Raw genomic sequence first — 14,828 nt, 5'->3', positions numbered from 1 at the left:
CAGAGAGAGGCTAAACCTAAGGCTGTGGCTGATAGCCACGACTCACAGGGGTCTCGGATCAGGCTGAGGTGTTTCATGTGCATTTTCCATTTAATCTTCACAGCCATCTGGTGAAGTAGTTCCATACTCTGAGTATCCCTGTGTCCGAGGTGGAGGCTGAGGCTCATGGAGGTTTAGGGGCATGCCATGGTCACAGGACTGGGTCTCACTGACTCCAGAGCCTGTGCATTGAACTCCTGAGGGTCAGGGTTTGGCAGGATGAGAGCAGTGCTGCTTCATCCCAACCCACTGTCGGTCGACACAGACACTTCCAGGCAGTCTGGATAGATCGTGTTGGGCTCATTTCTCTCGCTCTCACCTCAGCACAGTATTTCTTGCATTTTTCCACCATCCAAACTTCCAGAAGAATTTTGTTGAGATTGCCTTGGGAAACAATGGCTATGTTTTCCAGACTCTTCTTTCCATATGCTAATTGTATTCTTTGCCCCCATCCCGGGCTCTTCTGCATCTTATGCACCCTTTGGGAAATTCATTGCTTTGTGCCCTTTCAAAGGTCTGGGCTCTCAGAAGCAGTGCCCACCCCAAGCCAGGTGCCCAGTTCCTTGGCACATTACATAGGGCCATGGTAATGAATAGGGGCCCTCCAGGTCCCCCCAGCGGCCCAGCACGTCTGGGAGGTAAATGGAGCCTGTCGGGAGGTGCGGGGGTGCTCTCAGTCCTCAAGGGAGCCCCTGAGTAAACGGCTGCCTTGCTTGGTTGGTGCACTAAATGCTAGATCCCTCTGGGCTTGTAGGAATTTATGCCCCACGGACTCCATTTTACATTTTAATTAGCCCTCGAGCTTGTCTAATATCCAGGCTCTTTCAGGCTTAGTTTACTGTCTACACAGGACCTGTGTCCTTGGGATCCAGGGCGACCGGTGATGCTGGCTCTCGTCCTGTTAGAGCAAGCTGCAGCCCTGAGGAGTCTCTGGCCTCCTCTGTGTTCTATGAGAACATGTGCTTCCCAGGCCCCGGTGGGCTTCTCTTCCTGTTCAGAGGGCAGCCATCTTTTACTGGGAGCCTGGAAGCAGAACTTTTGACTTTTCCCTGATTGTGAATCCGTGTAACTCAGACTGGGACTTGAATCCACAGTCTTTTAACTGAAGTCACACACCTGGTCTCAGATCTTAATGAGGCTCAGGTTTTTGATGTCTCATTGTAGAAAGAATTCAGTGAGAGACAAAGTGATAGGTAAGAAGTGGATTTATTTAGAGAGAAACCCGCTCCACAGACAAGAGTGTGGGCCATCTCAGAAGGAGAGAGCAGTCCCCCAAAATGATGTGGTTAGTTTTTATAGGCTGGGTAATTTCACAGGCTAATGAGTGGGAGGATTAGTCCAGTAATTTTGGGGAAAGGGCGGAGATTTCCAGGAATTGGGGCACTGCCTACTTTTTGGTCTTTGATGGTCGCCCTAGGAACTGTCATGTTTAGCTTGCTGGTGTGTTACAGTGCGTGTATACTGAGGCTCAAGATCTAGTGGAAGTCGACTTGTGGTCATCTTAAACCTATTTGGTTCTAATCGAGGTCCCAGGTAGCTCAGTGGTAAATAATCTGCCTGCCAATGCAGGAGACTCAGGAGATGTGGGTTCCATCCCTGTGTGGGGAGATCTCCTGGAGAAGGAAATGGCAACTTGTTCCAGTATTCTTACCTGGGAAATCCCATGGACAGAGGAGCCTGCTGGGCTATAGTCCTTGGTACTGCAGAAGGTCAGGCACAACTGAGTGACTGAGCACACGTGCAGGGCCTGTGTCCTTCTTTCAAAGATTGTGCCCGGCCCCCTTTCTTCGTTTCGATTGGGCAGTGCCAGGGGAGTTAGGATCCTGTGGGGCATAGTGATGGCAACCATTTGCAAAATAGCAGATTCCTTCAAACACAAGTTTGTGCCCAAATGCAGACATGGGACCAAAGTCTGTGAGTTGTGTTGAATTTTGTCTCCTTGTAGTCTGAACTGGTGGCTGACAGTGACCCAGGGATTGCCTGATGAGAGAAGGAGACCCTTGCTGAAACCTGGGCAGAGGCAGTGCTGGAGATTCCGGGAGAGGTGGAGAGAAGGCTACTGGCTGGCCCTCTGGGTCTGTACAGGGACTGAGTTCAACTCTTTAGTCTCAGTGTTTCCTGCTGACTGAATGGCAGGATTATTTATCTAAGATGGAGGAGATGATTTTTACACCTTCATGTATGAGTCAAAAGCGGATGCTGAGGTTAACATAACAGCCACGCTGCTGCTGATAGTAACGATGATAGTTGGTACTTAGTGAATGGTAGTTACGTGCAAGCTCAGTGCTACATGGTTTTTTATCTAGGTGATGATCTTTCAATCTTCCTGACACCCTGCAGGGCAAAGAGTATTTTGCAGTTGAGGAAACTGAAGCTCAGAAAATTGTGTGTGGTCACAGAGCTGTAACTGGCAAAGGTGGGGCTCGCCTGCCCCCTCCAACCTCTCCCACCTTCCCTCCTCGCACCTCCCCCCTACCCTGTGCCACTTGGCAGCCACTCTGGCATCCTGGCTTTCTCGGCTGTGTGCCAGGAACACTCTTGCTCCAGAGAGTCTGTTCTTATTCCCTGAGCCTGGAATGCTCCTCCCTCATCTTCCCTAAGCTGGGGGCTCCTGAGAGTCGTTCAGATCTCTGCCCGAAAGCAGACCTCTGACAACCCAACTGCCAGCTGTCTCTTGCAAGCCCCTTCCTGCTCCTCAATAGTATTTAACACTGTTCAACTTTATATTACTAATTCGTTTGCTCATTCATCCTCTGGTTTGCTCCATTAGATTATCAGGCCCATGGGGCAGGACTTTGTCTCTTAGTCCCTGCTGGGTCACACTAACACCTAGATCACTACTTGGGGATGTGTTAGGTGTTCAATTCTTTATTTTAAAAATGAGTTAAATGAGCAGGGTTGGAAACACATCAGAATAGCCTCTTGTTAGATGAGAGAGCCCAAAAAGCCAGTTTCAGCGATTTCTGTGTCTAGAAGAGCCTGTGTCTAGGACAGGCCCTGTAGAAATGGCTTATTCTCAGCAGTTGCTTCAATACAGCACCCTGGCAGACACTGGGCATTCTGGGAGGGGCTGGTTGGCCCAGGAAGATGCAGCAGTCCAAGGAAGGGCTATCAATCATAGATCTTTCCAGAACTCCATGCCTGGAACTGTCTTCAGAGGTATAAGTAGAATCAGAACCCCTTAACTTCATTTTATAGTGGTTCTTAATTTTTGATCAAGAGGTAGTATTTCCTAGCTTGCTCCTCCATCTATCTGACTCATCAGATTGGGGTCCAGATGACCTTTGTCTGATTCTGAAATCCAGCTCCATCCTTGGAGGTTGAAGAATATGTTAGAGTTTATGAAGGATGTTCTAAAAGGTGGTGTCGATGGACCAGTAGATAGGGTTCATGGCAGTGGTTTTGAAGAACAGTGTATTTTACACTCATGCAGTTGCCCAAACAGCAAATGTCAACAGTCACTCCAGCCTCCTCCAGACCAACAGACCTGCAGGTTCTGATCCCAACAAGCAAGTCAGTCTGAGAAACTGAGATCTTGGAGGAACCTAGAGGCATCTTTGTCATACATCAAAGTCCTGATCTGAAAGCCTGAACAAGTGCTTTCTGATGGGTGCATTGTTTTCTTTATTAGGTTTATCTCTAGGACAGATGGTCTGTTGGCATCAATAATAATGCCCTTTCAAAGGCTGTTAGTATTCTGCTGGTTGTGCAAGGCTGCTTTGTTTCTTCTTCTCCCAGGGACAAGTTAGCCTGGTGATGCCTGCTGTAAGTCCCCAGCCAAGGACCAGGGGCTGAGGAACAGACCAGGACCTCTCTCGTCCCCTCAGTTTGTCTGTATTTATTGAGGGCTAGGCACTGGGAATACCAGGAAGTCTCTGATGCAGTCAACCTTCCAAGGGGCAAGTACACAGCAGGAACAGGTGGTGTTGGGGTGGGGGTGAATTTCTGAGACTGCAGCAGGACTAGAGAGAGCAAGGTGGTGACTTCCAGGACATTTCCTGGAGATGTCTAGGTGGCAGCTGGATAAATAACTCTGGACACTGGGAGGAGGTCAGTGATGGTCCCCATGGTGGTTACAGCCTTCTGTGTGGCTGAGATCATCCAGGATGAAAAGTGAGAGGAGAAGGGAGTAAGGGTGGAGCCCTGAGAAACCTGTGGATTCCACTGGTCCCAGACATCCGGATAAAAACATTGTCATGTAATACCAGTGTTGCAAGGCTAAATGTACAGAATTACTTCACTGTCAACAAGAACTAATAAATTAGTCAAAACATAATTCCCTGTCCTCAAGGAGCTCACAGCCTGGAAGCAGAAACCAAAGCAATTAACGAATCGTTCAAAACACTGTATTATCCAATGCTAAATTGTGTGGAATAAGCTCAATCGTACTTAAAGCATTTGGGAACATGGTAGCTGAATAGAAGCTGGAAAGACATCATGGGGGAAATAAGACCTGTGCTCAGTAGTTCAGTCATGTCGACTCTTTGCAACCCCATGGACTGTGTAGCCTGCCAGCCTCCTCTGTCCATGGGATTCTCCAGGCAAGAATACTGGAGTGGGTAGCCATTCCCTTCTCCAAGGGATCCTCCCAACCCAGGGATCAAACTGGAGTATCCTGAATTGGCAAGCAGTTTCTTTACCTCTGCATCACCTGGGAAGCCCTATATAAGACCCGAGGTCCCTCAAAGCAGTGTCTGCGGAGAGCGCTCAGCTCTGCCACCCATCAGTGGCCTGACTCCTGGCTACTGTTGAGTGTCTCTGAGAGTCAGTGTGCCCATTTGTCAACAAAAGGTCTTGGTCAACACGACCTATCGTGGCTTCCTACCAGGTTGTTACTCTCTGGTTCTGTGTCTTGGAGGAGTTGAGATGGGATGAGGATGATGTAGAAGAAAGGTGCCGGAACATCAGCAACATCAGAGGCAGAAATAGGCACTGGCTCTGAGTGATGGGAGAGGATGTGGCCCTGGCTTGAGCCCTGGCCATCTCTTGCCTGGTCTGCTGTGATGACTCTCTGGCCAAACAGGAAGCCAGGGCATGAGTCCAGGAGTGAGGTAATGCCAGCCCTAGTGCACGGCAGTGGAAAGCAACAGAGAGGCCAGATAGGAGGAACATTGTTCTGGAAGAAATGGCAAATTGGGCATGGAGTTGCCAGGGGCACACAGTTTGTGGATGATAGAGACCAGGCCATCATTGTTGGGTGTTGAGGTACAGGCTGTGCCCGATAATCAAGAGTGTTTTTCAGAAAAAACTGTATTGAGATGTTAGTTACATATAAAATTTACTCATTTTAAGTGTACAGTTCAATGATTGTCAGTTTATAGAGCTGTGTACTCACCATCACAATCCCATTTTAGAAAATTTCCATCAGCTCCAAAAGACTCTTCATGTCTATTTGTAATCACTCTCCTTTCCCATCCATGGTCTCAGTCAGGGAAATACTAACACTTTTATGTCTATAGATTTGCCTTTTCTGGACTCTTCATGTAAATAGAGAACCATGCAATATGTGGTCTTTTGTGTCTGGCTTCTTTCCCTGGGCAGTCGTTTAGAGGTTGCATGTACCAGTATTTCCTTCTTTTTTATTTCCAAATAGTACTTCATCATATAGCTGTATCCCATTTCATATTTTTAGTAGTTGATGTGCTTAGTAATTATGTGTTTAGTAGTTTATGTGTTTACTATGCACATTAACATGGGGAAGACTTGGTCTCAGGTGTCATATTAAAGTCCAGTTGAGAGCTCCAAGGATCGAGGACTATAGTCATATTGGCATCAAGCTCAGGGTTGATCCTAGAAGTGGAATTGCTGGGTCAAATGATGTATACATTTCTAATTTTGATAAATAAAACCAAAATTTTCATAGAGATTGTACCACTTCACCCTTCATCCAGCTATTTATTAGAATCCTTATCTCTGACACCCTTTCCAACATGGGGTATTATCAAATGTTTGTCTGACCAAAAAGAAAAAAAGTGTCAAAAGTATCCCAATGTGGCTAATTACCATTTTGGTTCTATTGAATGAGGTTTAGCACCTTTTCATATGTTTATGAGCTATATCTGTTTGTTTTAGTAAACAGTGTTAATATGCTTTGCCCATTTTTCTGGGTTTTTATTTTATTTTTTTGATGTGTAGATTTTTTAAAAATCTATTAGGGGAAATTAACACTTTATCTATGATAAATTGCAATACGTCTTTTCCTAGCATGTTTTCTTTTCTCTTCCTTTCGATTTTACCATGGCTATTTCTGTCATGTTAATTAAAAAAAAACATTACATGGCACTGACTTGATCAGTCTGTTCATTTATGGCTTCTGAGTTTCATGTCATCATTACTATACATACATTGTCTCTATGGTTTCTTTTAGTATTTTTATGGTTTCATTTTTAATATTTAAATCTTTGATTCACTGGACATTTTTCCTGGAGTAAGGTAAGAAGTATGGATGCAGAATTATGTGTTTTTTTCCAGATGGATACCCAGCTATTACAACAATTTTTAAAAATGGTTCACCTTTTCCCCACTGATTTGAGTTGTGGCCAACCTTCCAAATGGTGAGACCTATTGATTTGACATTTAGAACATCCCACCAGTTACTCTGCCATGTGTAGGCTCAGGAGTGGCCTTTGCGCTATATTCTTACAGAGACTTGATATTTTATCCTTTTAATTTTTTGCCAATCTGATAAGCAAATGGAGATGTTTTGTTGTTTTAATGGGAGGAGATAATTACGGAAAGAAACACAGGAGGCAGCATGTCAAATGCCTAGAAGTGGAGGCTGAGAAACCTTTAGTAGGAGATTGGCTTTGGGAAGGGCGGTGAGAGCGCCCCCCAGAGGCTGGAACCAGTATAGGTCTTAGGCCTGAATACCAATGGGATTGTGTATCCAGCGCTGGTGAAACCCATTTTTTTAAGGATTTGTGAAGCTGTGCACCTAGTCCCTCAAAGCTTGGTTAGTGGGGCAGACCTGGTGCATGAAAGAGTATTAAGGGGACACGTGAAAATGAAAGTGAAGTCACTTAGTTGTGTCTGACTCTTTGCGACCCCGTGGACTGTAGCCTACCAGGCTCCTCCGTCCATGGGATTCTCCAGGCAAGGATACTGGAATGGGTTGCCATTTCCTTCTCCAGGGATCTTCCCGACCCAGGGATCGAACCTGAGTCTCCCGCATTGCAGGCAGACTCTTTACCGTCTGAGCCACCAGGGAAGCCCTAGGTCTGGTTAAAGCACCCTCTCTCTGTCCCTCACCCCATCATCCCACCTCAACGTGATGAGAACCTAGAATTTCTGCACCAAGATACACTTTCAGTTTCCACTGGTATGGCCCAACCCTCTGTCATCTCTCACTTGAAGCAGGAAAAGAAGGCCGGTTGTCCTGCTCATGTACTCATCCAACCCAGTCTCTGCTTTGCATCAGAGAACTCTTAAAAAAACTCAGCTCTGGTCACCTTTATTTTCCTCCCTAAAACTTATCAATGCCTTCTACTCTCAGGGTGAAATTCCAAGTTCTCCATCAGACTCACCCTCTCTGCAGTCTTCCTCCTGCTACCTCTAATTTTTTTAACGATTCTTCCTTCCTCGGTGGTGCCAGGACATTTCTCTCCACCACAGGGCCTTTGCATTTGCTGTTCTTGGGCCTCAGTGCTCTGTCCCTTCTCTGCCCCTCTCTGCTGGCAGCAGACACACATTTCTCCTGGCTGACTTCTATCCACCCATCCCTCTCAGCTTGGAGGGTCATCTCTGCCAGGCCTCTTGGCATCCTGAAATTTTCCCTCACAGCAGTTAGCACAATTGTAATAATTTAGTTATTTTAATAACCATTTGTCTAATTTCTGTTTCTCTTGCTAGATTATAAGCTTCATATTTCTGCATCCCCAGTGGCTAATGGAATGCCTGGCATAAAGTTGGCCTTCCATAAGTATTTTTTTCACTGATGGATGCATGAAGTAGAACTATAAAGCAATGACACTGATTCCAAGTATCACAAACAAATAATAATGTCTGTCTTCCCTGCTGGGAATGCTGTTCCACCCTCATCTTGATTTACTCAAATCTTCTCTTTCAAGGCCCACAATCCTAATTGTCACTTGCTCAGAGAATATTTGCGTTTCCTCCAGCCCACTCTGATTGCTATGTTTCTAACCCCTGTAGCTGTAGCAGGCAGAAGAATAAAAAAGGGAAAGAGACTCCATCACAGCCTTTCCCCAAACAACGAGGAATTATTTTTCTTTCTCTCAATTTCTTGCTGCTCTTTCCCTTTGAATATACAGCTGTATTCCCCCTAATTTGCTTTGATCACTCCCTTAGGAGCTGTCATGGAATCAATTAGATCTGTAGACTTTTATGACTCCAGGTCACCCAGTATGATTCCTCATTTTACAGATGAGAAAACTGAGGCCCAGAGAGGTTAATGTTGGAAACAATTACCTCTATTGGGTCTTATAATACCAATCAGTGTCATTTTCTAAGATAAATGTTCTCAATATCCCAGCTCCACAAGAGTGTAAATCCTCATTCAGTCTATTTAGAGACATGCTGGTGGTGACAGCCTTAGCGTTAAGATGAGCCCCAAATGGTGGGCTTCCTGTCCTGCTCTCACATAGCAGAGCTGCATTAGTCTTGGGTGGCTCAAGGTCCCCACCCTAAGTGGGCCTCAGGCTTCACCTCTGCATTGACAAAGGAGCCCCATGTTCGTGCTGAAACCTCATACAGCCCAGTGAAATGGTGTATCGTGAGAACTGCTGTGTTTAAACAATTGCAGAACAGCAAAGAAAAAAAAAGAATCCTGTCCTTCTGTCTAAAGTCATGTAGGGTCAACTGGGAAAATGTAATTTCAAAACAGCCATGAAAAGGGAGGGAGGTTTGAAAAGTTGAACTAAAAAAACTGCTAGCAATGACTTCTTCCTAATGTGTTTACTTTCTGCTTCCAAATAACCAGGCAAGCAGAATGTAACTTTAACAAACACATTTAAATAGAATATAACACCAAAAAAAAAAAAAAGTCTAAAGAAGGAATAAAAAGTGTACCTTAACATCCAGAGATTGGATAAGAAATTAAGCAAAGTGCAGGTGAGGTTGGCTGTGTGCAAGGATCCTGGAAGGAGCCCACTAAAACTCCAGACTGGGGAGGGAACTGGGCCTCCTGAGAGTGCTGGGAGGGATCTGGGGAGGAGTGTCACTGGGGGTCTCCGTACAGGCCTGAGTGGGCAGGGCCAGGTCCCCAGGTGCTCTTTCCTTTGCTCCATGCCTGGTGTTCAGAAGCCCTGGTACATTTGAAGGACAGCCTAGCCTCTGCCTTGCCTCTTGCTCTGACAGAGAATTAATTCTGTGCAGGAAGAAATCTTAGTGTATTTCCCATGTAACACTTGATTAGTTTTTGGCTCTTTTAATGAAGAATTCTCATTTATATATTTCAACTGTACACTGTGAATAATAATCAACTAACACTCATTGGAAAAGACCCTAATGCTGGGAAGGATTGAGGGCAGGAGGAGAAGGGGACGACAGAGGATGAGATGGCTGGATGGCATCACCAACTCGATGGACATGGGTTTGGGTAGATTCTGGGAGTTGGTGATGGACAGGGAGGCCTGGCGTGCTGCGATTCATGGGGTCGCAAAGAGTTGGACAGGACTGAGCAACTGAACTGAACTGAACACAATATTTAAAGATATGGTACTGTTTGATTTCTTTTGTCATCACTGCTAATTAGTCAAGGATCTTTATCTATTTTCTCTTTTCACTTTAGGAAGTGGAATTTCTTCTGCCCCTTGTTTGCTTTTTTAGCAAACACACTGGAACCTCCTGGGAAGACCCCCAGTTCTTGAGGTCAGGGTTCTGAGCACTCCCCAGTATGGGGCAGCTGCTTCCTCTCTCAGAACAAGGAAGAAAGAATGATCCAGCAACTTTTCTTTGGCCCCCAGGGTAGCTCATGAAGGGAGCCAAGTCTTTATGGATCGACCCTCTTCCCTTATTGCCTATTACTAAAATAAGTTACTAGGTGAATTTCTTCATTCAAAGCACTTGTTTCTGTCTCCTCTCTTCCCCATATCCTTTATGGCCACGTGAGCATGGGTGAGTTGAATTGAATGAAGAATTGCACCTATAAATTGGTGATGGTAAGCTAATTCTTTGGGCAACTGTTGGTGTGATTGCGAGACATTATTTTCCTTCTGATCCCCAGGACTGCTGAATAGAAGAGAACTCTTTTCCAACAAGAGTCACAATTGTATTTCCCTTATTCTGAAGCTTTCTTTACTCCCTAAGTAACACCTTCCAACATTCTCTTCCACCACATCTTTGCTCAAAGTATGCACACAAGGAAGCTTAATTTGCTTCATTTAGGATCTCTCATCAATTCTGCTCTTCCCAGTTTCACAGTCTAGCTCTTTCAAAGAGATTGATGTTATAAAACAAAAGTTTTTGCGAATCTCTGTTTGTTGAAATATTCTGAAAAGTATTATGTTCATATGATTTTTGGAGATATAAAGGAGTTGTACCACACTAAAGAAATTAGGTTCAGAAATGAGGATTTCCTAGGTGGATGGAGGTGACATGTGGTCAGACCCCTGATCCCCAGAGTGACTATAGAGAGTGGAAGCTATGGAATTGAGGATGAAAGTCCTCAATGGGACTCCAAGCTGCAGGTGGACATAATGTTCCTTGTGGACATAATGAATCATTGTCACAGCATGAGAGTTGTGGGTTAGGTGATGGGAAGCTTTGTACAGTGAAGTCTGTTATATTTTGGGATGGACTACATAGGAATCTCCTGAAGTGTGCTCATAAGGAGATCTTTAAACGCAAGTTAGGGTTAAGTGTGTTCATTTCTCAAGTCAAGCCATTACACTGGTGAGCTCATAAGGCCCCCTCAGTGCCAGACTTCTCTTCTGCTCTGCCTCTCCTTGCCTTCTTACTCTCTGTTTTGTGTTTTTCATGTGTGTGCCTGGCCTGCTCGGTACAGTGGGAAGAAGTCAGTGGCTACGATGAAAATCTGAACACCATCCGTACCTACCAGGTGTGCAATGTCTTCGAGCCCAACCAGAACAACTGGCTGCTCACCACCTTCATCAACCGGCGGGGGGCCCATCGCATCTACACGGAGATGCGCTTCACTGTGAGGGACTGCAGCAGCCTCCCTAACGTCCCCGGCTCCTGCAAGGAGACCTTCAACTTGTACTATTATGAGACTGACTCCGTCATTGCCACCAAGAAGTCAGCCTTCTGGTCCGAGGCCCCCTACCTCAAAGTGGACACCATTGCGGCAGATGAGAGCTTCTCCCAGGTGGACTTTGGGGGAAGATTGATGAAGGTCAACACAGAAGTCAGGAGCTTTGGGCCTCTTACACGGAATGGTTTTTACCTCGCTTTCCAGGATTATGGAGCCTGTATGTCTCTCCTTTCTGTCCGCGTCTTCTTCAAAAAGTGTCCCAGCATTGTGCAAAACTTTGCAGTGTTCCCAGAGACCATGACTGGGGCGGAGAGCACATCTCTGGTCATTGCTCGGGGCACGTGCATCCCCAATGCAGAGGAAGTGGATGTGCCCATTAAACTCTACTGCAACGGGGACGGGGAGTGGATGGTGCCCATCGGGCGCTGCACCTGTAAGCCTGGCTATGAGCCTGAGAACAGCGTGGCCTGCAAGGGTAAGCCCTGAGGCTCTTGAGGCCTCTCCTTCCTGCAGCAAAGAAGTCAGGAGTCAGGAGTCCCCACGTCCAACTCTGATCAGATAGGGACAGAAGAGCCTAATGGCTTCTTCTAAAGCTCTGGAGAACCTCCATCTCCAGTGCTAGGCCTGATGGTTTTCCAGTTGTGTTCAGCCAGAATTTCTGTATTCCGGGTGGGGGAAAGAGATGGGGAAAATTCCAAACGGGGATCATAACTTAATAACCACTCATGTATATTTAGTTTTGGGAACACTGACACTTATATTCTATCTCTCTTTCTCCGTCTTTTAGACACAGACACAGACACACACACCCCTGCATCCTGTCTAGTCCTGTGCTCTGAGGCATGGATTATTTGGGTTGTCATGGATAAGTCACTCAAGGGTAATTGAGAAGCGACTGAACTTGGAAAATATTTTCGTTCATTTCAGTCCAGATCCCATATCACTCAGCCTGGTACTGAACCCATGCAGCTCATTAACTGAAAGCCTCCTGGCTTGGCTGTCTTCCTCCAGGGACTTAGTGCCAGGCCATGGGACAGGGATGGGGCCTAGCATTAGTAGGTCCTGAAAGGAGATGAATGTGTTGGAATGGGGGTGGGATAGTACCATGTTTTCTGTTAGCTTTGCTTCAGGATGTTACAGAGTGATGGTGACTTTGCAGTTGGGGGTGTCAGGGTACCCTGTCCTCATGCTGGCCCTCTTTGGTCCAGGAGAGCACATGTCCAGTCTATGGCAATAAATATGCTGAACTGGCTGGAGACTCGGCCTTCTCTGGGAGTTAACAGAAGGATCGAGAGGGTCCATGGCTCATCTGTTTCCTGAGTACATGGAAGCCAAACAGGGGGGAGCCCAAAGCTGAAGAAGAGAAGACTATTTTCCTTTATCTTTTCCTTGTGGCCTTAAAAGTTTCAGAGTCTTTCAAAAGCAAGGTTTCCCACACAGACCTCAGAAATGACCACCTTGACCCTGACTCCTTACTTGGGTTGCCCCAGTCCTTTGGGGACCACTTGGAGATAGGGGGAGCTGTGCATGCATGCGTGCTCAGTCTTTAAGTTGTCTGACTCTTAGCAACCCTATGGACCGTAGCTCACTAGGCTTCTCTGTCCATGGGATTTCCCAGGCAAGAATACTAGAGTGGTTTGCCATTTCCTTCTCCAAGGGATCTTCCAGACCCAAGGATTGAACTCATGTCTTCTACACCGGAAGGTGGATTCTTTACCGCTGAGCCACCAGGGAAGCCTGGGGGGAGCTATAGTTGCTCCATTTTCTCCATCATGAGCTTCATGCCAGCTGTCCCCTGTTGCCCTCCCCACCCTGCCTGAGCAATGGAACATCCTCTGTGTGTCTCCTTCTCCACTTTTACTCACCCACCACCTGCAGGTGAAGCACCAGGCACAGTATTGCTATTGTACACCAGCTCTGCAATCCTTTGGACTCAGCTAATTGCCTGGGCTGGGGCATTCACAGCCTTTCTGAGGCCTGCTGAGAGCGGGGAGCTGCGCCTTTGTGTCTTTATTGGATTTCTTGGTTATGGTGCCCATGATGGATGATGTGGAAACAGGGGGGCGAGGGTGCCAGATCAAGTGATGAATCAACACAGACTGGTTTAATCCCAGCCGGCCTGGTCCCACCATGCTCCCCTGTCCCATTGGTTGGGGGTGGGAGGGCAGTGCCCTCTTGAGCATGTGTCGGGTCTGAGTGGGGACCCAGGCCAGGCTGAGTTTAGTTGCAGGTGCCACACTCTTGATAGCAGGGGTGATTTCTTCTGACTTCAAAGGGCTGCCATCCCACACTTGCTGGCTGGGGCCTTTGTTTTTCTCATTATTTCCTGAGCAGAACAGCAGGAACCAGAGCAAGTATTGATTGGTTCTGATTTAATTGGGACTCTGGGAACAGGCTCTCATTTCTCTGGGCTAATCGGAACTTTTCTCTTTTGGGGGCGGTTCTGCAGTGCTTGCTGCTTCTCGGTCACCTCCTGTGGTTGTCCTGGGAGGGCCTAGGGGGGAAAATATGTAAAACCAAGTGGCTGCTTTCCATTCTGTCTACCTAGCCTCAGCCTCCTCCTGACGTTTGGTGGATGTTCCTAATCTAGAGCTGTTAGGAACCTGACTTGACTTCACACTCTGCTTGCTGCAAACTCATTGGAAGCTGGAGGAGATAGGGAGCCCCAGGCACCATGATTTTGCCATTTCAGAGACACAGGAAGCCACATAGTGGTGGCAGTTCTAAGAGCAGAGAGTAGCTAGCCAGGCAGTACCATAGGTCCTGCAGCCCAGCAGCCTGGCTGGGCTCAGCGCTCTAGAAAGGCACCTTTTATTCTGTCTCAAGAATTTTAAGCTGAATCCTCTGAATTCTTTGCTCTTGGCTCTGCTAGTAACTTGGGCTTGATGACTGAGACCAACCTCCCCTTCTCCATGGCTCACAGTAGTGGGATGCCCAGGGAGGTGAAGGGCCTTTGGGCAGATTCTGCACTTTTCTGATAGGGATGGACAGTGCTTGGGGAGGTATTTGTAACTGGTTCCTGGGATGTATCTTCAAGGCGACATGCTCAATTCATTTTGGATTCTCATGCTGGGCTGTCAAGTGGGCACCATGATCCTCCACAATTGCCTGCCTAGTACAGCCTGCTACTGAGAGCTTGGATATCAGTGGATGCAGTAGAGACTTGTGGGTGAGAAAGAGCGAGTCTCCATCAGTGGTCCTGGTAAGACCTAAGAAGGAAGGTGAGCTGCTCTCTCTCAGCACAGCCCTGAGAATTGATGCCCTGGAACCCGGCTAGGAGAAGCCGGGATGGTTCCATGATTCACACAGTTGTGTCAAGCTGATCAATTTTCTTTTCTGGATATTTGAATCTGAGCTTTTGCATGTGTTGAATCTATGGGATGGCAGAAAGCATATCCTTTGTATTGTTTTTCTGGCAGGACAGACTTTGATCACGGGCAAGAATCTTATTATGACTTTCACTTTGCCTCTGTTAAACCCATGCCTGTCAGAGTCATGGTGACCAGTTGCTTGGTTTTGCAGAAGCACCTGGGGACCAATTAGGTGGCCCAGCCAGCAAAGAATGGTCTTGGCCTAGAGCTATTCCTACTGTGAGGAGGGAGGGAGTGGCAAGCAGAGG

The 14,828-nt window shown here is 46.7% G+C and overlaps 1 protein-coding gene across 2 annotated transcripts in view; it reads left to right on the top strand.

Annotated features, from left to right (window-relative positions):
• Positions 1–14,828, top strand: part of EPHB1 (EPH receptor B1) — a 452,225-nt gene that overhangs the window by 148,460 nt on the left and 288,937 nt on the right. For both annotated transcript variants that reach the window (XM_043474344.1, XM_043474345.1), the window contains exon 3: positions 11,003–11,684. In XM_043474344.1, the coding sequence (XP_043330279.1) occupies positions 11,003–11,684 (682 nt within the window). The remainder of the gene's footprint in view (positions 1–11,002; positions 11,685–14,828) is intronic.

The sequence above is a fragment of the Cervus canadensis genome, chromosome 7, assembly GCF_019320065.1.
Source record: "Cervus canadensis isolate Bull #8, Minnesota chromosome 7, ASM1932006v1, whole genome shotgun sequence".
Taxonomy (NCBI): domain Eukaryota; kingdom Metazoa; phylum Chordata; class Mammalia; order Artiodactyla; family Cervidae; genus Cervus; species Cervus canadensis.
The sequence above is the reverse complement of the archived record's forward strand: the minus strand, read 5'-3'. Positions and strand labels throughout refer to the sequence as shown.